Genomic DNA, 20,014 nt, shown 5'->3' with positions numbered 1-20,014 from the left:
AGTTGATTTCCATATTATGGTTAGCATGTTAGTGCTGCTCTGTTGTGAATATAATATATATTCTGTGAATAATAAATAGTGTATTTAAATAGTTTATATTTCATCTTTTGAATACTATTAGTGACCATCTAAAAAGGTTTACAAAGTTCAGACTTGGAAAAATTCTAGAGGTATCACCTCATGGCCATTAAATTGATAAAGAAGTTAAATGATAGGAAAATTGGAAGTTACTTACTGTGGGAAAGCAGGCATGCTGATTAATTCACTGTTGGGAGAGCTGTGAATTGGTTCAACCATTTTTGAAGACAATTTAGGTAGAGTGAAATAAACAACCAGAACACTGTTTACAATGACTCTTAACAGAGTATTGAAAAAGGAAGGTGAAGTTTGAATAAATGAAAAGCCAGTTGTGGTTTTAGAAAACATAATGAAACCTATTTCCTCGCTATTGAGTGCTGCAGTGTCCATGAGATCATAATTTTGTGTTTTTGCTTAATTGTCTTCCTTTGTAACAAGGAAGGATTCAATCTGGAGGAAATGCTCTTCTCCCCTTCCCCCCCAAGAACAGTTATGGTATTGCAAAAGACCAAGATAAAACAACTTTTTAAAGTTGAAATTATGTGACAAGTTATAAAAATCATTTGTATTCTTTATACCCCAAGGAGATTGTTGAAAAGAAGAAAAGATGATAGTATTTTTATTTTTAAGAGGAGGAAAAAAACCAGCAGTGCTTATAAGAAAATGTTAAAATCAAATTGTGCCTAATGACTGAACAAATTGTGAGATGTAAGTTCAGTGTTGTGCTATAAGGACAATAATAAATGCAATATTTATTATTATATAAATATAATGGGAAGAATTCAAAGAAATATCTGAAAATAGATGAAAGAGTGATTAAAAAGTGAAGTGCTTTCCTCCTGAGATTATTTTCCATTTCTCTACTTAGAAAGTAGTTGTTTGCTTATTGTTTACCCCTATTAAAATATGAGCCTCTCCAGGGAACAGGACAGTTTTTGTCAATTTTTATTCCCACCACATAGCATAGTTTTTGACACCTTGTAAGCCCATGATAAATGCTTGTTAAATGATAAGAAAACAGAACCAAAACAACAGTATACACCTATCGATCTTTAGGAACACAAAGACAACCCATATTTAATTCATGTGTATTTTTAATAATTGCAGAAATTAATGGATATTGAAAATGTCTTATCACTTAAAAACTCATAACAATGGCGAAGTGGCAAGATCACTTGTTTTGAAGTCAAAAGACTTGTCTTCTATTTATTGACAATAACTTAGGCAAGTTATTTCACTGTGCTGGACCTTAGTTTCCTTATCTATAAAACTTTTCCCCCCATGGGCCCTTCCTGCTCCAAATCTAATTCTATAATTTCAAGTGACAAATTATAATAAGCCCTAACTTAATCAAAATTAAAACTCAAAAAAGACCCAAAACGTTCACAAATTATACCAATTATGCAACTGTAATATAACAAAACACTCAGTCCTATTTTCCCCTTAAGAGTTACATTTTCAAGTATATATCTCCAGTGGGTGCCTAATTAACAAAACAATTTAAATTCCTTCCTCATTTAAATATAATACAAGACATTCAGCCAATTTATTATTAGGCTTACATGTCAAACTTGAGAATTAGCTTATTTTTGGTACCATTCACTTGAGAACTGGGGGTCTTGGACCCTAGAATTCTATTTAAACCTCTTGACTCTTTACTGGTTATTGTAGCTTAAATAAAGGGGATAAGATCATTGTGATAAAGTGAAATCTGTTATATTATTAAATTATGTCCAAGCTTTGATTTTTGCATTTTGGGGGTAGGTAACTTTATAAATAATCTGGGGTGTTTTGATTCTTTCCTTCCCACCCCCAAGTTTTCCTGAATGTACTGCTACAGGATCTTCTAAATTTTGTGAATTATTTTGAAGGGAAAATAAAGACAGTAGTACCACCAAAGGGGGATCCAAGACTTTTGACTTGGAATGAAGTAGTTATCTTTTTTAACTTGACTTGTTCCACCTGTTCACTGCTTGACAACTGTTTACATGAAATTCAACTGGGATTCCCTAGTTTTAATCTCCTGTGTTACCTACCTTCAAGAGGTTTGGAGCTTATTACATTCCTTATCCCAAACAACTGATCAGCCTCCAATTCCAGTTTGATATTTTAATAAGTATCGTATACAACAAATATTTACTTTCCAGAAACATTTTACCAATCAGTAGTAAGTAGGATATCCTTTCTCCTCCCTCCCCTAGAATACAGTCAATCCATACTATAGGTTAAACATGTGAGATTCTTACGAATTTTTTTAGTGGAATTCTGTATAGAAGAATGAGAGTAATAGTAGTTTTTCTATCTAGATAGGAAAAGGGAAGAGAACTTTTTTCCTAAATTGAGCAAAGTTTACAGAAACAAATCAGACATAAAATTAAAAATTTTTATTTGAAAGCTTAATGTATAAGATGTTAGATTTGTTGTGATAAATAATATAACTTTAGTTTCATTTTCATTGACTTTTCTTCTACCTAGAGAGAGAGAGATATCTCAGGGTCACACAAGTAGTGAAGTAAGTCCTCCTGATTCCAGGGCTGGTGCTCTATCATAGACACTGTGCAATCTTAGCTGGCCCCATAGAATGAATAATTTTCAAAAGGGAAAGGGAAAAAAATTTTTCAGCAAAATAAGTTAACACATAAATGTATCCCCACCATGATGGTAGGCGTAAATACTAGCCCAACCTCTGCAAAAGAACAACAGAAGTAACTTTTATGTTTGGAGCCCAACATGGTCTTATGAATTTTTCAGCATTTAGCTTTCCTGACTTTCCTTATTCACCAACAAGTATTTATTAAACACAACTACCATTGTTTAAATCATTGGATACGGTGGTCAGAGGCAGGAATCAAATCTGATCTTTCCTAATTATTTTTAAATGAAGTGCCTTTTCACTATAGGGAACTCTAAATATATAGTCCTTTTTTCTTTCTTGTTGGCAAAATATAAATGTAACCTTTAGAAGTAGGGTATGGAATTTGCTCAGAACAAAATGGTTGAGCATTGATTGAAGACTTAAAAGTGTTTCTCAAACTAAAATGTCTATTTGGCATCTAAATTAATATAAAGAACTCGGCAATAAAAAAAAATAATAATAATTCTGCCCTAGAATTAATATAGGGATGGGAGGGGTTGTTGTCTGGTACTACATTTACATAAGTATCCTGGGGAAACCTTATCAAAAGTATACTGCTACCTTTGTTTTGAAAGGAAATTATTTAGAATAAGATGTATGTTTATTAAATTGTGCATATTTATTAGTCTTAGCACTGTACATTTTCATGAATTTGAAAATCTCATTACATGTAAGTATTATCACTTCATAATTATGAGAAATTTTGAGAAAAAAAAATTTGGCATAGTTTTTATACCATCTGTATAACGTGCCTTATTTCCTTCCTAAAGGAACTCTAAAGGTAAAATGTTCCTGATAAGAGTTTCTTTAATGGTGGCATTGAAGTCTTAACAAAGTAAAGTTCTCCCCCTTTCCCTTTTCCCTCAGATATGATCTGTCCTATTTGAAATACTCTGTTAAGCACCTTATGTAAATAGAAGAAATTTTAAGGAAAAGAATGGGGGGGAACCTTCCATTAATCCTCTAAACCTTCAAGCATCAGTGAAATATATTAATTTAAGGAAGTTTTCAAGGAGGAGCTATTGTGTAATTTATGAGAATGTACTGATTTGGAAATTTGGGGGATAACGGACTCATGTCAGATTTTTAATTAAGACTAGGGAAGGAAGGCCCTGAATAATTCTCTGTACAGACTTTCAAGTAGCGTTCTTATCTGGAAGTTTTTTTCTTAATCAAGCAGCCTTGTCCCTTTTACATATTATGTTTTTTATAATTTTTAAAAAGCCTAATTATAAAGTTATATATCTGAAGTAGCTGTGTCCTATGTAACTATTATTAATCTGCTAGCATGCTTTGATCACATTGGTGAGCCATCAAGTAGAACCCATAATTGCTTTTGTAGTTTTTTTAATTGGGCTAATATGTAAATCTCTGCTATTGATAGCATATAGAGAGACAGAAGAATTATTCTGTACCTGTTGTTTCCTTCACAGAGAGCTAGTGGCATCTGACAAAGAACCATGATACCTGGCTGAAACTCCAGGATGGAAGTAATGCACAAGTCACTTTATAAAAGCCCAACACTGTAAATCGTACGTAACAGCTATATGCAAACTAGTAGTGAAAGTTAATATTTTTAGAAAAAAAATCTTTATTTGGCACTTTGTGGCCTAGTAGTTACTAATGAAGTAGCTATTTCACATATCATTAGAACCTACAGAAGGCAGAGGAGTAACCAGTAGTATAGATCCCACAGAAGTATAAAATGATTGGTGGGGGAGGGAAGGAAAAACAATAGTTATAAATACAATATCTTCTTTTTCTGTGCAAGTCTGAGTTATTATTGTTCATCTATCAATTCCCCACAAATCACCACGTTCCTCCTTACAATGGTACCTTAAAAAGCAAAGTTTCTAATCAAAAGCTTTTAAAATATATATGTATATGTATATATTTAGTGATGAACATTTTTCCAGAGAAGTCATCTTTTCTGGCTGTCATTCATGTTGGTTAATATGGATATGAAATAAAAGCTCTGAGATATAAACTGAAAAAATTATCCTATTCTGGGTTGTCATTGATTGGTGAAGCTAAAATTTAGAGAAAAATTAAAAACTTAATTTGTTGACAGTAATTTGGGTTATGGAGAAGATGAATTAGCTTCCATATAACTAAGACTATAGTAATAATGTGCAGTGATAGAAAATTATTTGTTAACACTTTTATCCAGTGAACATTTCATAAGATAACAGTTGTAATAGTGTAATTATTGTGTATTGATCACTAAATGAAAATTCTGAAGTTGCTGACATTTCCCCCTAGTGGCTTGGTTTGACTGACCACACAGTTAACTTCTGGTGATTTGGTATTTCAGCTTCATTTTTTCATCTAGGTTTCAGCTGGCAGAAATTTGTAGAGAGATATTTCCCATTTCAGTATATACATCTGTTGATACTTTATCAAATTCTTCAAATATTTGTTAATGAAATTCTGTGAAGTTCTAAAAATAAGCATGAACAGCACACATATATTTCTTATAATTTTTTCCATTTAACTTGAATGTTACTTTTTTTTTCTTGAAGAAGCAAAGGGCAATAACGTCAACTGTGATTAAAAAGTTAAAAACAAAAAATCTAAAATTTTTAACCCTGAATTTCCTTGTTTTGATAATTTAACAATTTAATCTTTTTTCTTCACTTGCATGAATTATAAAAAATTAATTGTGGACATTTTAAAACAGTATTTAAACATATTGCCCTCTACCTATTGAAAATATTTTAAAAGTAGTTATGCTAAAAACAAGTTTAATCAATTTTATGTAAAAGGCTATACATTTTAAATTTTGATTTTGTTATTTACATAAATTTATTCATTGATAATTCTTGTCAAGTCTGTGAGAACTGGCATTTAATTGAATTATTCTCGAAATGTAATGTAGATTCAGGTATATATCTCCAAATGTGATCTGAAAGTTACATCTTTGATGGTTGCTCTCACCTTTAATCTTCTACATTTAAATGAAAAGAATGCCTTTATGTCACCAACTGGATTGAAATCTTGCCTAGACTTGGGCTTTATAGCCAGGAATCTCGGGTGGTTATTCAATATTGGTCTACTAGTATATGTGTGTACTAGCTAATTTAGGATATATTTAAAACTTTTTTTGCTAGAAAATACCAGAATATGCAGGCTTCTTTTTAGCTAAATCATCTTGTAATAAATACATTTGACTTTAGATTGTAGCATGCTTTGTGTTTGTCAGGCACTTCATTATAATTCCTGATTTTAAAATAGTAACACAAGTTTCTGCTTTAGTGATTTCCAACAAATAGATCTACTAAAATTACATTATTGTTCGGATACTCAAAGCTTTATCACTAATTGTTGGTATGTTGGTGAAAGTATCTCTACTGAAGCAAGGTAATTTAAGATTTATAAAACCTTTGATAGATTATACCATTTAATGGTGCCAAAGGTACTGATGGTATCACAAGTTAAGTTTTTCACCATTTTTAGATTAGTATTTCAATATTAAAGTAACACTAATTTACCAGGTAATATCAATTTCTTAAATAAATTTAGGTTTGTAATTTGAAGTATTTTATCGTATTTTAGAAAGATCAAGATTCAGGAGATTAGACCATGGTCCTGGTTTTTTGTTTCTGTGAGCTTGCTGCCAGATTTTTGGCAAATCATTTAACTCCTTAATCTCAGTTTCCTCATCTTATCAAAGAAATTCACTGTCTTAGTGTACACATTGGATGATCAAAGATGGAAATTCCCTCTATCAATTCAAATTACTATTTGTGATTTAGTGGAATTCTTTGAGAGGGGATTCAGTTGATCAAAATTTATTTTCATAATAAGAGTGAGAACTTTTAATTTCTGATAGGGTAAATATTAATACATATAATTCATATAAACGAGCTCTTTGAGGTATCCTCAAGAGCTGAAATAGATCAACTTAGATAAATCTGAGTTGCCTAAGGCACAGAAAAGTGAAGTGATTTACCTAGAATCACAAAGGTAGGATTTGAAACCAGGATTTGGGGTTTTTTTTTACTCAAAAGAAGACATTCTATTTTTTAACTGCCACTATTTTTTATGAGATTTGAATGATATCTTTTATATAACTTTTTACTTTTAGCTCTTACAAATTTATGGTGTTGTTTGTGGGATAGAAGTTTGTTAGTAAGCAAGTTTCTTGCTTATTAAGGAATTATTTATAATTAGTATGCAGTTTTCTTGAATGTATAAGCTATTTTTAAGTAATTAAATTACTTTTCCCTGACTTTCATATATCTTTCTATGTATAAACCCTTTTATAAATAAATTGCGAATTAGTGGAAGTGGATTAATGAGTTTTTGCTGTGTTTTTAACCTGAGTTGTATTCCACAAATGTCAGCTACATCTTTGACTACTGTAGGTCAAATTCTATCAGTTCCAAGGAGCTGTTTTATTTTATCTTTCTCTTAAAAGTTGCTAATCACTTGGGCTTTGAAATTTTACCAACAGACTTTATAAAATTTTAAAAATTGTCTTGATATATACTGGTGTAGAATTTGTTGTGGATGAGTGATAATTGCATATTTCTGCAACTCATTAAACACATTTTGTTTCTGCTTGATTGTATATTAGTGGCTCTCTGGTCAATTTTGAAGACATATGAAAGATATTGAATACATAGAAGAGTATAGTAGAAATCTATACCTATGTAGATCCCCATTTTTTAAATCCGCAACAAGGGTGGGGAATGGTTAAATATGATAAAAGTTCTAAAGAAAGATTTAGTACCATTACTGTTACTTAACAACTCTCCTTTTTAAATTATCATCTTAAATATATTAGGAATAACCTTCAATAGTACCATTTCAATTTATCATGTGAACCACCTAAAAAGTAACTCTAGTTACTTCTCTAGTTATCCTGCCTAGAAATCATGTGGGCCTGAATCAAAATAAACTACAACTTTAATTCCTAAGTATTCCTAAAGCCAAAAGTTATAGTCTCCTTCCAAAAAATGCTTCAAGTTTATTTTTCTCATCAGAATTCATAAGAATATAAAGAAACTCTGGTTATCCTGTCAGGTCCCAGCTTTGATATTACATTATTTTTACTCTTTTACCTAGAGCATTACTCAACTTCAAATGCTTTTAACTTTAAGGACAATTAATTTTTTAAAAGGTTTATTTGTATGATGATGTTGCTCTTGTTTTTAAACTAATCCTACCCCTTCCCCCCCCACCCCAAAATAAAAAAAGGGACATATGTTGCCATGTCTCCTCTTTTTTAAAAAGAGATATTTATCTTTCTGTACTTTCTACCTCCTGGATCCATTAGGAGGGTGTTTTGCAGCATCTCTAACTTCTACGTAGTGTAATATGTTATAATGTTGGCTTTGGAACCAGATTTTTGCCACAAGCAAATTACTACAAAGATTTCTGTCCTCTCCCCCACCAACCCCACAAATAAAGTAAATGCAGGAGCAAACTGATCCCTGCCTTCTAAATATTTGCTGTATAGTGATTGGTGTAGTATCACCATTCAGTTAGTAGGTAAAATACACACCACCACATAGAAATGTGTATAATTCTAAATTGTTGTATGTAATTAAATAACGTAGTTATATCTAGCTGTATTTGTATGGTATTTTTCTTTCAGGAATTGTTGGATAAATTTTTAATAGCCAATGCGACTAATCCAGAAAGCAAGGTCTTCTATCTGAAAATGAAGGGAGACTACTTCCGATACCTTGCCGAAGTAGCCTGTGGTGATGACCGAAAACGTAAGCATATTCCTGATGCAATTAGCTATAAACAAGGTTTTCTAAGCAGCTATTCAGGCAAAGATCTAGATTCCCCAATACCCCCAAATAATGGGGAGAGATTATATAAAAAGGGCATAAAAATGTGTTATGGAATCAATCTGTGAAGGAAAATAATCTTCTCTTCTTCTCTTTTGAATACTGCAAGTTCACAGATCTATGATTTCATTCATTGTGGGTATTCTTTTCACCTTACAGAATGTAGAATTTGTTTCAGAGAAGCTATGTAGTAAGCAATATTGTGATGAACATTTAAATGACCCTTTCAGAAATTGAGGAGCTATAGGACCTAAGGATCACTATAATTTAAATCTTAATTTTTTTTCTACCTTTCACCAAACTAATCAAACACAAGAGTAAGCTGATCTTTATATATAATAAATGCCAAGTAGGTTAATTTTTGTTATTTCTATCATATTGTTGAATAAATATTAGAGTTCTGAATGAAAACTAGAATAATAAATCTCCTAAAGAGAAAGGTTTCTTTCACCAAAACTTGGGCTCACATGTCAGAAGATGCTAAATTAGTCTTGTGTTTTTTTCTCTCCCTTTACAGAAACAATAGATAATTCCCAAGGAGCTTATCAAGAAGCATTTGACATCAGCAAGAAAGAGATGCAACCTACACATCCAATTCGCCTGGGGCTAGCTCTTAATTTTTCTGTATTTTATTACGAGATCCTTAATAACCCAGAGCTTGCCTGCACATTGGCTAAAACGGTAAGGTATTTGTTTAGAAATATTCTCTTAATGTGAACCTTTTGAAATATTTATAAAAGTCCATCAATTTTTAAAACTATTTCTTTTCTTTCCTATTCCCATAACTTTTCAGTTCGTGATCAAATTTTCAAATGCTCTGAAAGAAATAGTTTTTCTTGATTTGAATTTGAGTTTTTAAAATGTTGAAGTAATTTCTTAAATATCTCTTAAGTTAATAAAATGAGTTCAGTACCACCCATAATCTCAGAATAATCTTTTGTGTACGTTGTGAGTATTTTAAAATAAAATAACTGGAACATTCTTTTTTTAAAAGACATCTGAAATTTACAACATGAAAAATGTTTATAAATACAAATGACTGTTATATATTTTTTACCAGGCTTTTGACGAGGCTATTGCAGAACTTGATACACTGAATGAAGACTCCTACAAAGACAGTACCCTTATCATGCAGTTGCTTAGAGACAACCTAACAGTAAGTTTTTTTGTTTTTTTTTTTAATATATTGCTTACCTTTCTGTAATCTAAATAAAAGTATTAAGGAAAAATCTGAAACTTTTCATAGTTTTTGAAGGTGTCATGCTGATTTAGGTAAATGGGTTAGTTTTGAGGAAAAAAAAGAGTAGAACTAGAATAGAAACTAAGAGGGAAAGTGAACTGAACATTTGAGTATTACATACTTTACTTCAGTGTAAATAGGGATAGATTTTTCATCTCTCTGTATCCTACAAGATTTTGTCCTAGGGTAAGATTATTAAAATTCCTTTCTCAGTGATGTCTCTGGGATGGTATTATAGCTTGATAAACAGTAACTAATTATTTTAGGGTCTTGTCTGTAATATTATATATTACAGACTATAAGGCTATATTCCCTCATGGTATTGGGCACTTGAAGTGGGGTAGGGGAAACATTGTGGTAGAGAGCTAGGATTTTGTTTCATAAGTACTGCCACTAGTATATATTGGCAACATGATCCTGAGCAAGTTGATTAACTTTTCTGTTACCCCTTAAGTTGCAGAGAAGATGCTAGCTTGTATCATCAGTAAAGGGTGTTCCTTTATCTTAATCATAGTCTGTCTAGTCCTTATCATCCTTCCCCCTTATAATTTTGTCTGTGTTCTTATACACTAACTTTGAAACATTCTAAGACAATGGGCACTTGTTAGCAGGACAGAAAATTATTCATTTATTTGAAGGTTGCTCCAGAGAGATAGTATAAATTGAGAGCTTAAGGGAGTTTACAATTAAAGGTACAATTTTATACATGTGTTGTTCTGGATGAAAGTAGAAATAATAAATGATATGATGTTGGTGTGGTTTTGAGGGGACAGTATGATATACCAAGATCTTCCAGCCTTAATGAAACTAATCATAGTTATATTTTGGTTAAATAAGAATATGCAATTGGGATATAAATTACTATTGGTACTTAATTGTTTCTATTCCTTTTCCCACTTCAACTAAAATCTTGTCTTTCTGCATGTTATTTATCAAATCTGCCCTTTGCTTATTAGAGTTAAAATGTGAAAATGACTAACACTTGGATAAAAAGTATTTTAGGGGTCCTAGAGTAAAATGATATGCTTAATAACATTTGTTAATACCAACTCAAACTTTATTTAGCTAGTTAATTTCAGTAGTAGGTTCTTTTACAATTAACTTGTGATATATGAGGTATTTAAAACTTAAGAGATCAATTTTATTTTTATTCCTCTTAATTTCTATTTTCCCCAGTTACATGTAAAAACAACATGGGGAGAGGGGATTATACATGTACTTTTTTTTTTTTTTGGCCAATTTCCTTATGAATCACATTGAGAGGGAGGAAAAAGTGAACAGAGCATGTGTTAATTTACATTCAGTTCTCCATAGCTCTCTCTCTGGATGCAGATGTCATTTTCTATTGTTTATTGGGATTACCTTCAATTATTGAACCCCTGAAAAGAACTAAGTCTCTATCATAGTTGATCATTGCATAGATTTGCTAAGCAGCTTCATTTCTATATAATAGAAAGTTTGTTTTGTGTTACCAAAAGCCTAAAACTAAAGATGATTTTTTTTTCCAAGTTCTGGGTAATCTTGTATTAGGTAATGGTACTTAGGTAAAATGTCGATTGTCTCACTTCATCAATAATTCTATTCAATTTGATAAAGTGGAAAGGATAAGCAGGGTAAATGGGTATATTGTCATTATACTCCAAATATAGAAGACATCTATAATTATTTGATCAGAGGGTTCCCATGTAGAGAAAGTCTTATCAGATGTTGTTACATGATAAAAGTAAAGTTAGTGAAGACTTATTGTTGCCAAGATAACTGTCCTTAACGTGCCCTTAGTCCAAATATTAGTCTTTTTTGTTGTTGTTGATCAAATTGAAAATGTTTTCATGAACAAAAAGCAAAAAAAAATTAGGTAAAAAATTGTGATTCTGACTCTCTAAAGTATAAATTTTAACATTGGTAGTACTAAATTACCCTGATCAACCAACTATGTCCTTCTTGATTTCGTTTTCTTCTGATTTAAAAATGCTTTTTTTTGGTGCTCTTTTCATTTTTATTTCACTTTTTCCCATTCCTCATCTTCCTAACACCTCTACCAACCCCCCCCCCCCCCAAAAAAATACATACATATATATATATATATATATATATAGGTATTACCAAGCAGGACACATCCACACATTGATTATGTCTGAAAATGCATGTCTCATTCTATCACCTCTCTGCCAAAAGTGGGGAAAACATTAAGTCCTCCTTGGACTAAAAATTTTCAACCTCTTTTTCCTATAGGAAAAAGAATATACCTTTCTTGTGACTATAGCATGGGCGGGCATGCATGCACATACAACACACATACAAGCACACATGTCTGTATTGCACATAGGTCTTCATAATGTTGATTGGATTGAGTGGTAATAGTCTTCTTGTTTAATAACAGTTATTTGGTAAACTGATAATTAATTTTTGTCCTAATGCTAGATGTGGTAGCAAATACAGAGATAAGTGTAAGACTTGGTTGCTCCGGAGGGGGCTAATTAATTAGTCTGAGGAGATAATCACATGAAACAAATGATGTTATAGAAAAAAAAATAATTAAATGTTAAACAATACTATAAAGAATAAATAGAAAATACCCCAAGTCTGAGAAATTTTCCATTTCTATGATTTAGACGACCAAAAAGAAGGGAAACTGTTGCAAGAAAAAGAAGAATCTTTATTTCAGAGAAAGAACTACAATAATCCCTATAAATGCTTTAAAGGTGGAGCCCTACCTATGTTTGGTTTGAAGGCCTCGTATCCCCAGAACACCTTCAAAGCTTACAAGAAATAGAGTAAACTGCATACTAAATTCTGCCTATTTCTTAACAACTAATAAAATTTTAGTTACATTTTAAAAAAAAATACTTTCAATGGGGGCAGCTAGGTGGCACAGTGAATAGAGCACCAGCCCCTCAGGTCAGGAAGACCCGAGTTCAAATATGGCCTCAGACACTTAACACTTCCTAGCTGTGTGACCCTGGGCAAGTCACTTAACCCCAATTGACTTGGCCAAAAAAAAAAAATACATTGAATGTTTGTTAAGAAACATTATTATCTTGATCATCCATCTTCCTGACACTCCCATATGGTAAGGATTTATATATCTCATCCTTGATGTAAATTTTTCACTTGGTCATGTTGAGTCAGAGAGCTCTTCCCTTCTTCCCTTTATATAAAAACAATTTTTTTAAAGTTCTCTGGCACTACACAAAACAAGGCCACATCCTCTTCTGTATAACACAACAGACCTTCAACTATTTGAATACAGCTGTAGCACTAATTGCCATTTTAAAAGTTTTGTTTAGCCTCATTAAATTTTTTTTTCAAATTATTTTTGAGGCAAAAGGCTCAAGTTGCTTAGCTGGGTAAGAACATTGTTTCAAAGGATACCATATTCTGTGATTTCATGCTTACAGTTGAGCATAACTTTTTTTTCCCTTTTTTTTTTTTATGGTATTTATTTTTCCAATGCATGCAAAGATAATTTTCAACTTTCACAAAACCTTATATTCCAAATTTTTCTCCTTTTCCTCCTCTCTCCCCAAGACAGCAAACAGTTTGATATAGGTTAAATGTATGCAATTATTCTAAACATTTCCATAATCATTGGATTATGACTTTTAAGCCAAAGGATTTATACTTTGAGGATGTTTATATAGTACTATACAGAGAAGTTTATTAAAAAATTCAGAATATGTTTAGTGAAATAACTTATTATTAAGAGACATGATATGATAATTAAATGTATCTAGAAATAACAATTAAATATGGTTCTTTTCTTTTTAGTTATGGACATCAGACAGTGCAGGAGAAGAATGTGATGCTGCAGAAGGTGCAGAAAATTAAAATTCATACAGGGTGTCATCTTCCTTTCTCTCAAGAAACCTTTTTACACATCTCCATTCCTTATAGCTCCACTTGGATTTCCTATAGCAAAAGAGAACCCATCCATGTGTATGGAAATCAATCGTTTATAGTCTTTTCACACTGCAGCTTTGGGAAAACTCCATTCCTTGATTTGTGTTTGTCCTGGCCTTCCTGGTGTGCGGTTACTGCTGTAGAAAAGTATTAATAGCTTCATTTCATATAAACATAAGTAATTTCTGAACACTTATGTAGAGGACTAAAGTGTATTTGGTATTTAAAAATCTGAACCAATTCTGCAAGTTGACTGTGTTTTGTATTACAGTGAAGATATGAAAATGTAGTTAAATACACCTCAAGTGTTTTGCATAGCTTCCCCTCCCCCTCCACTCATCCCCATATCCCCACCTTATTTTTCAGGGTGGGTTGGGTTTTTTTTGGTTTTGTTTTGTTTTTGTGGGTTTTTTTTTTTTTCCCCCAGCATACATGCTCTTCTTATATATTCCTTTTAAGGAGGAATCTGGAAGTATTGGGTCAAATGGAAACACGTTTGGCATTTTCGAACTAGGGATCACTTGCCGAAATATGCCTCCTGTAAGATAAGTCCTGTGACAGCACGAAGTTTTTTTACTCTTCAGTTGCTGCTGTTTCATTTGACGATTTCCCTCTCAATAAAAGTTCACTCACACTCCTGCCTTTGTAGTTCTGGTGTCCACTTTACTATGTAATAGAAGTAGCATGTAACTACCAGAATACAAATGTTACTTTTGGCAAATTAAAGTGCATGTCATTTCTTAATACACTAGAATGGGGGAAACCATTGGAATACACGAGTCCAGGCCTAACATTTTTAGTACTTTTCCATGCAGATTTGTGCACATGTGAGAGGGTGTCACGTTTGTCCAGTGATTGTTACTTAGAAAGTTTGGACCACTATTGTGTGTTGCTAATCATTGATTGTAGTCCCAAAAAAGCCTTGTGAAAATGTTAAGCCCTATGTAACAGCAAAGTAACATAAAATAAAATTACATTTTATAAACCATTTACTCTTGCTTCATAAGAATTACATACGATTATTTTAAAAATCTAATTATCTGATGGAGTACTTTCACTTTTAAATGTAGTTGACCTCAGAATATTTCTTTGTATGTAAAAACTGCACCCATATATCTGTGTTTCGTGACTCTTTCCCAATGGAGGACTATGTGGAAATGACAGAAATTATAGCTTTAGAAATCTACAACATGGAATTTTGAAAGAAAGGGAATTTTTTTCATTTTTGGCCCCTTTATCCTTCTTGGGAACATATCTGGCATATACTTGGTTTTTAACAAATTCTCAACTTTTTCTGGGAAACATGTTTAAAAATTCTCAGCGACCATTTTTTTTCTTCTTGTGTGAGCAGTATATAATTACAGAATGAAATCTGGGCATCTTAAATAGAAAAATTTTAACATGACTCCAGACCTTTAGAGTAACAGTTAAATTATAAATCATTTAGCTGTAAAATACATTCCTTTAATAAAGGCTTAGTTTCACTAAAAATTCACTTTTATCTTTTTGGAATTCAATTAATTTTGCTTTTGTCATTGTGGCTCATTTGATTACATTTTAAAATGACCTGAAAGCACACAAAATTCGAGCAAGATCCACTCTACCCACCCCATTTTATCCATTGATCGTGGAAAGAACATTTCAAGATACTTGAGCCCACTGTACTCTTAATACAGATGTATGTCACTTACATAGTTTTAACATTTAATTAACATCATAATGGCCTTTTTGGTTACCTGTTTGAGAATATTCCTAAAGAGAAAAACTTAATTTTCTTTGAAAATAGTGGGTTTTAAAAGCAAATCTTGTTTCTTGACTCTGTAACAGAATGGCTATCGTGCATTCATGTCCTTTTCTGCCCCTCCTCTAATTCTATTTTTCAGATTATATCTGATTCTTTCAATTAATCCTCCTGGCCTGATTTTGAGGCCCTTCATCAACCTTGTTATCATGCCTGGAATTGAAGAAAATACTTCCAAATATGATATGAATATTTTTATAGGAACCTCTGTTCTCAATGCCTCATTATAGATGAAAATGTAGGTATTTATTTAATCAATACCTAAGTCCAGTACTCTTCATACAGAAAATTTAATAGACTTTAGGAGAAAGGTATACATATTTAAGAAGTGGCTAGATGATTTCTCAGATACATTTACTAGGGATTCTTTCTCATGAAGTGGAACTGAATGGCCACTGGGGTCCTTCCAACTCTTAAAAGTTTTGTGATTCTGTTACTAGGATTGAATTTGGACTCAGTAATCTGTTGTGGAAAGTTAATTTGAAATTAGCCAAAAAACCAGTTAAATCTTAGGAACTGGAACTCAACTCTCCTAAGATTTATCCAACTTTTTTGGCTAATTTAAAATTAACTTTCCAAAACAGATTAGGGTTTTTTGCAGTTAATTCCACTGCAAATTTTTTTAGCGTACATTTGTTGTACATTGATTTTGAGACTCAAAACTAATAATTTGTTATAATGGCAATTTTGGGGTCATTGAATACTGCCAAAAATAGACAATAGGGCTTTTAATATTTAACCAATCATTTTAGTTGTAGCATTCATTTCACCATCTGAAATATTTATCTTGGATTTTTAGACTATTAAATTGTTAAGGAGCATTTATAAAAAAAGATGTACATTGCCTCAGATACCCAAAGGAATGTGATGTTGAAGTCATTAAAGTTTCTTATCCTCAATTTCCTTAAGTATCATTGATGGCAAAACAGTTCCAAAGAGAAGATCTCAGAGTTAATACATTACAGTATGAGATCTTAGGGTTTGAAATAGGCTGACATTTTATAAATGAGAAAAGCGGTCTAGAGACCTTGTAATTTCATCAAGATAAAACTCTAGGTAGCATATCCATATTTGTAACCAAAATCCTGTAACTACATATTTAGCTACATATTCTCAGAATGTGCTGTGGATGTATAATACTTTGGATGTATAATAACAATGTAGAGTAGATTGTGCCTCCAGTGGTGACTCCTGTCCATTTCTTCTCATAAATCCTCCAAAAATAAGTCCATTTAATGCTATCAATGCTTGCCTTCAAGTCTCTTGACACTAAGTAGAATGTATAGAATTCTCATGATGTAAATGGCCCACTTTTCTTGTAATTCATCTCTATTATCTTTTATACATTTTTTGATAATACATTGTACCTATTCTTGACTGCCATGTGACCTTATTACTGTTTGTATAACACTACTTTAGTTCTTAGAATGATATAGCATTAAAGATAGGAGTCTTTGTTTTAGAGAGAAATTTAAGGTTAAAAGCGACATAATTTCCCCAAAACAATCTATTCTCCAATTTGGGTTCCATCCATTTTTAAGTCAGTTCTATAATCCTGAACTTGATTCATTTAAATTCTTTTAAGTGAATATAGATTTCTTAGATTGCATTCAAGAATCTAATGAAGTCAGTGCAGTGTCATCTGCAATCAGTAGCACTTAGAATATTTCACTGTGGGGAATCCCTTTTCAATTTGGACTCTTGCCATTTAACCTATAATAGTAGAAAATAGCTTTAGCAAACATACCTCCCCATTTTATGCCTTTTTTTTTATAAGATCATATAAAATTATTCCTATTCAATTTTTCAAGTTTGGTTAGACTCTTTAAATTTTGATTAGCTGAAGTGGACTAGCACTGCTCTTTAGGAAATTGTGGGCCTGAATTAAATATGTTTTGAAATGGTAGCTCAATGTAATTTGCTCTAAAGATGAAGTTTAGAATTTCATCCATCTGTTAAGTTGGAAGATGGCCAGCTGACTGGTTAGGTTCATTGTTGATGCTTCTTTACCCTGTTGGAGCATTTAAAAACTACATTCCCCAGCTTGGTGTAGAGGTTTATAATAAAGATTTGCTTGTGTTTATCAGTGCTGAGTAACTAGTAATTTCTTTTTCTGTGGCAGCATAAACATGGAACATACTGAATGGCAATGTCAAAAAACTAATAAAATTTTTAAAAATTAAAAAAAGGCTAGTTAAAATTCAACTCAGCGGGGGATATCTGTTTCTAAGTACCTCCCACCCCCCCCCCCCCAATTACAAGTGATCAAATCTAGATATCTGAGATACTTTGCATATAAAAATAAACTTTGTGCTGCCAGTAACAGAAATGAGCAGTTTATTTGTCTTCCCTTTCAGCTTGGTTTCCCATTTCTCCATGCTAGTTGGAGACCACCACAAGTCTAGCAAACTCTTAAAAAACTGCAAGTTAGAAGACAGCTTTGGAGTCTGGCTTCCCATCCCAGCTCTGCTCCATGGCTATCTGAACAGGTTACTTCCCATCTATAAAGTGGGGATAAATTATTAACTCCATCCCAGGGTTGATGATTAAATGGGCTAACTGTAAAGTGCTTAGCACAATGCCTGGCATGTAAGTGCTAAATAAATATTAGCTATTACTAGTCCCTCCATTCTCTTGAAACAGCTTAGCATGTAAAAGTAATCATGGGTCCCTACAATTCTCCCTTAAAGGTAAAGAGCATTGATATAATAACAGAAGAACTTTTCCCCCATGATTTAACCAGAGATTTCATATCCCCACCAGCCCAACCATTCTTTTTAATAGCTAATATGTATATAGTTTTATATATATAGTTTAAAGTTCTCAGTCCTTTACATTTTTTGTCTCATTTGATTGATAAGATAGCCATGTGAGGCAAATTATCATTTTACAGATCAGGAAACTAGCAGAGGTTTAAATGGTCTTTCCTAGGTCACAGCAAATGTTTAAGGCAGAATTCAAGTTCAGATCTTCCTGTTTCCAAGGCTAGCATTCTATCCATTATACTACTTAACTATTCTTGTAACTGATCTCTAGATTTAGGAAATAATTAGATAGTTAAGGATCTTTGTTTCTTTTAGATTCCACCAGACCTGCTGATTTGGCTGATTGTTCTGCAATCAGTTTGAGCATTTCATATGGAAGCCCAGCCTCCTAGGAAGAAGACAACAATGACATCCAAGGAATTACGATTCTGGCTACCTTCTGACAGAAAAATTTGGATTTCTAGTATAGGCAAAATAGGCAACTGTACTACAATTGGGTAAGGTCCATTTAAGAAGTGCGACAGTTTCAGTGTTTAGAAGACAGTCTTGAGGGAACTCCCATGTTGATGCAGTCAGCAACTGTTTTAAGGAAGCTAAGAAGTAGTATTGGATCTAGTGGCTTGTAGAGTAATAGCCATTCCTCTCTACCTTTCCTAGTCCTACTCCTTTAATATTTATATAAATGGGCATGGGAGATTTTGGAATGGCAGAATGCATGTGGTGATGAGCATGAATGCCAAGAACAGAAGTTTTATTAAAACTTAATAGGCCATAAAGAATCTTAAATTGGAATTCTAGGACATCAGCAAGTAGAAGGTCAATATATGAGAATTCAAGAAACTGGTGTTTTTTAATCCGGAGGAGTCTTATGGATGGGATGTATGAATGGCATGATTGAGGTATCAGCCTTCAAGTACTTGTGAAGTCATATGGAAAAAGAATTAAACTCATTTACTTTGTACCCAGAGTGACAAACTAGGAGGAATGAATTGAAAGGCAGATTTCAGCTTGATGTATGAAAGTTGGAATAAAAGAAACTTAATAACTGTCCCAAAGTAGAAAGGTCTGCTTTAGGGGGTAGTAGATTGACATTATTGTATCTCAAAATTGGAAGAGCCTTTAGATGCCTTTCAGTTAAAACTCTGCCTAAGAATCCCCTCCATACTATTCCCAGCAAATAAATGGTCGTCCAGCTTTAAAGTCTTTAAATGAGGGGAAATATATTGATATTGGTTTTCAAAAAAAGCCCATTCCACTTTTGAGTTGTTAAGAAGTTTTTTTAAATCTCCTGTAAAGATTAATTTATCTACCCATTTATTTGCTCCTACATTTGTCATATGACAAAATAATGTTAATTTTCTTCCATGACAACTCTTTAAATCCTTTGATTCCCCTCAGTCATTTTTTTAATTTATTGTTACCAGTTTCCATGCATTTTCCTCACCCAATTAAAGCAATGACTCATAATATATGCAAAGTCAAAAAAAAAAAAAATCCCCACAGTGGCCATGCCCAAAAATGTAGACCTCATTCTAGATCTTAAATCCATCACTCTCTCAAGAGGTAGGTAGAAGCTTAAATCACTGGTGCATGAATGCTGATGTCATCTTGATCAGAGTTTACTACTCTTTCAATATTGTTAATTTTCTGGTTCTGCTCATTTCATTCTTTTATCAGTTCATATGAGTAATTGTTGGTAATGAGATTTAGTGGAAAGATATTTAAGTGAGGCAAATATCGAGTCTTAGGAGTGAAACCTTGTTCATTTGGAAAAAATTACATCAAAGATGT

The 20,014-nt window shown here is 32.4% G+C and overlaps 1 protein-coding gene across 1 annotated transcript in view; it reads left to right on the top strand.

The window, feature by feature from the left end:
* The window catches only part of YWHAQ (tyrosine 3-monooxygenase/tryptophan 5-monooxygenase activation protein theta), a 32,403-nt gene extending 17,754 nt beyond the window's left edge, over positions 1-14,649 (top strand). The window contains exons 3-6 of the mRNA XM_031951216.1: positions 8,316-8,439; positions 9,035-9,198; positions 9,578-9,673; positions 13,526-14,649. Coding sequence (XP_031807076.1) covers positions 8,316-8,439; positions 9,035-9,198; positions 9,578-9,673; positions 13,526-13,585 — 444 coding nt within the window. The 3' untranslated portion in view covers positions 13,586-14,649. The remainder of the gene's footprint in view (positions 1-8,315; positions 8,440-9,034; positions 9,199-9,577; positions 9,674-13,525) is intronic.
* Positions 14,650-20,014: the final 5,365 nt, after the last annotated feature.

Source organism: Sarcophilus harrisii, chromosome 2 (genome assembly GCF_902635505.1).
Source record: "Sarcophilus harrisii chromosome 2, mSarHar1.11, whole genome shotgun sequence".
Lineage (NCBI taxonomy): Eukaryota > Metazoa > Chordata > Mammalia > Dasyuromorphia > Dasyuridae > Sarcophilus > Sarcophilus harrisii.
Note: the sequence above shows the minus strand (reverse complement) of the source record. Positions and strands in the feature narration are given on the sequence as shown.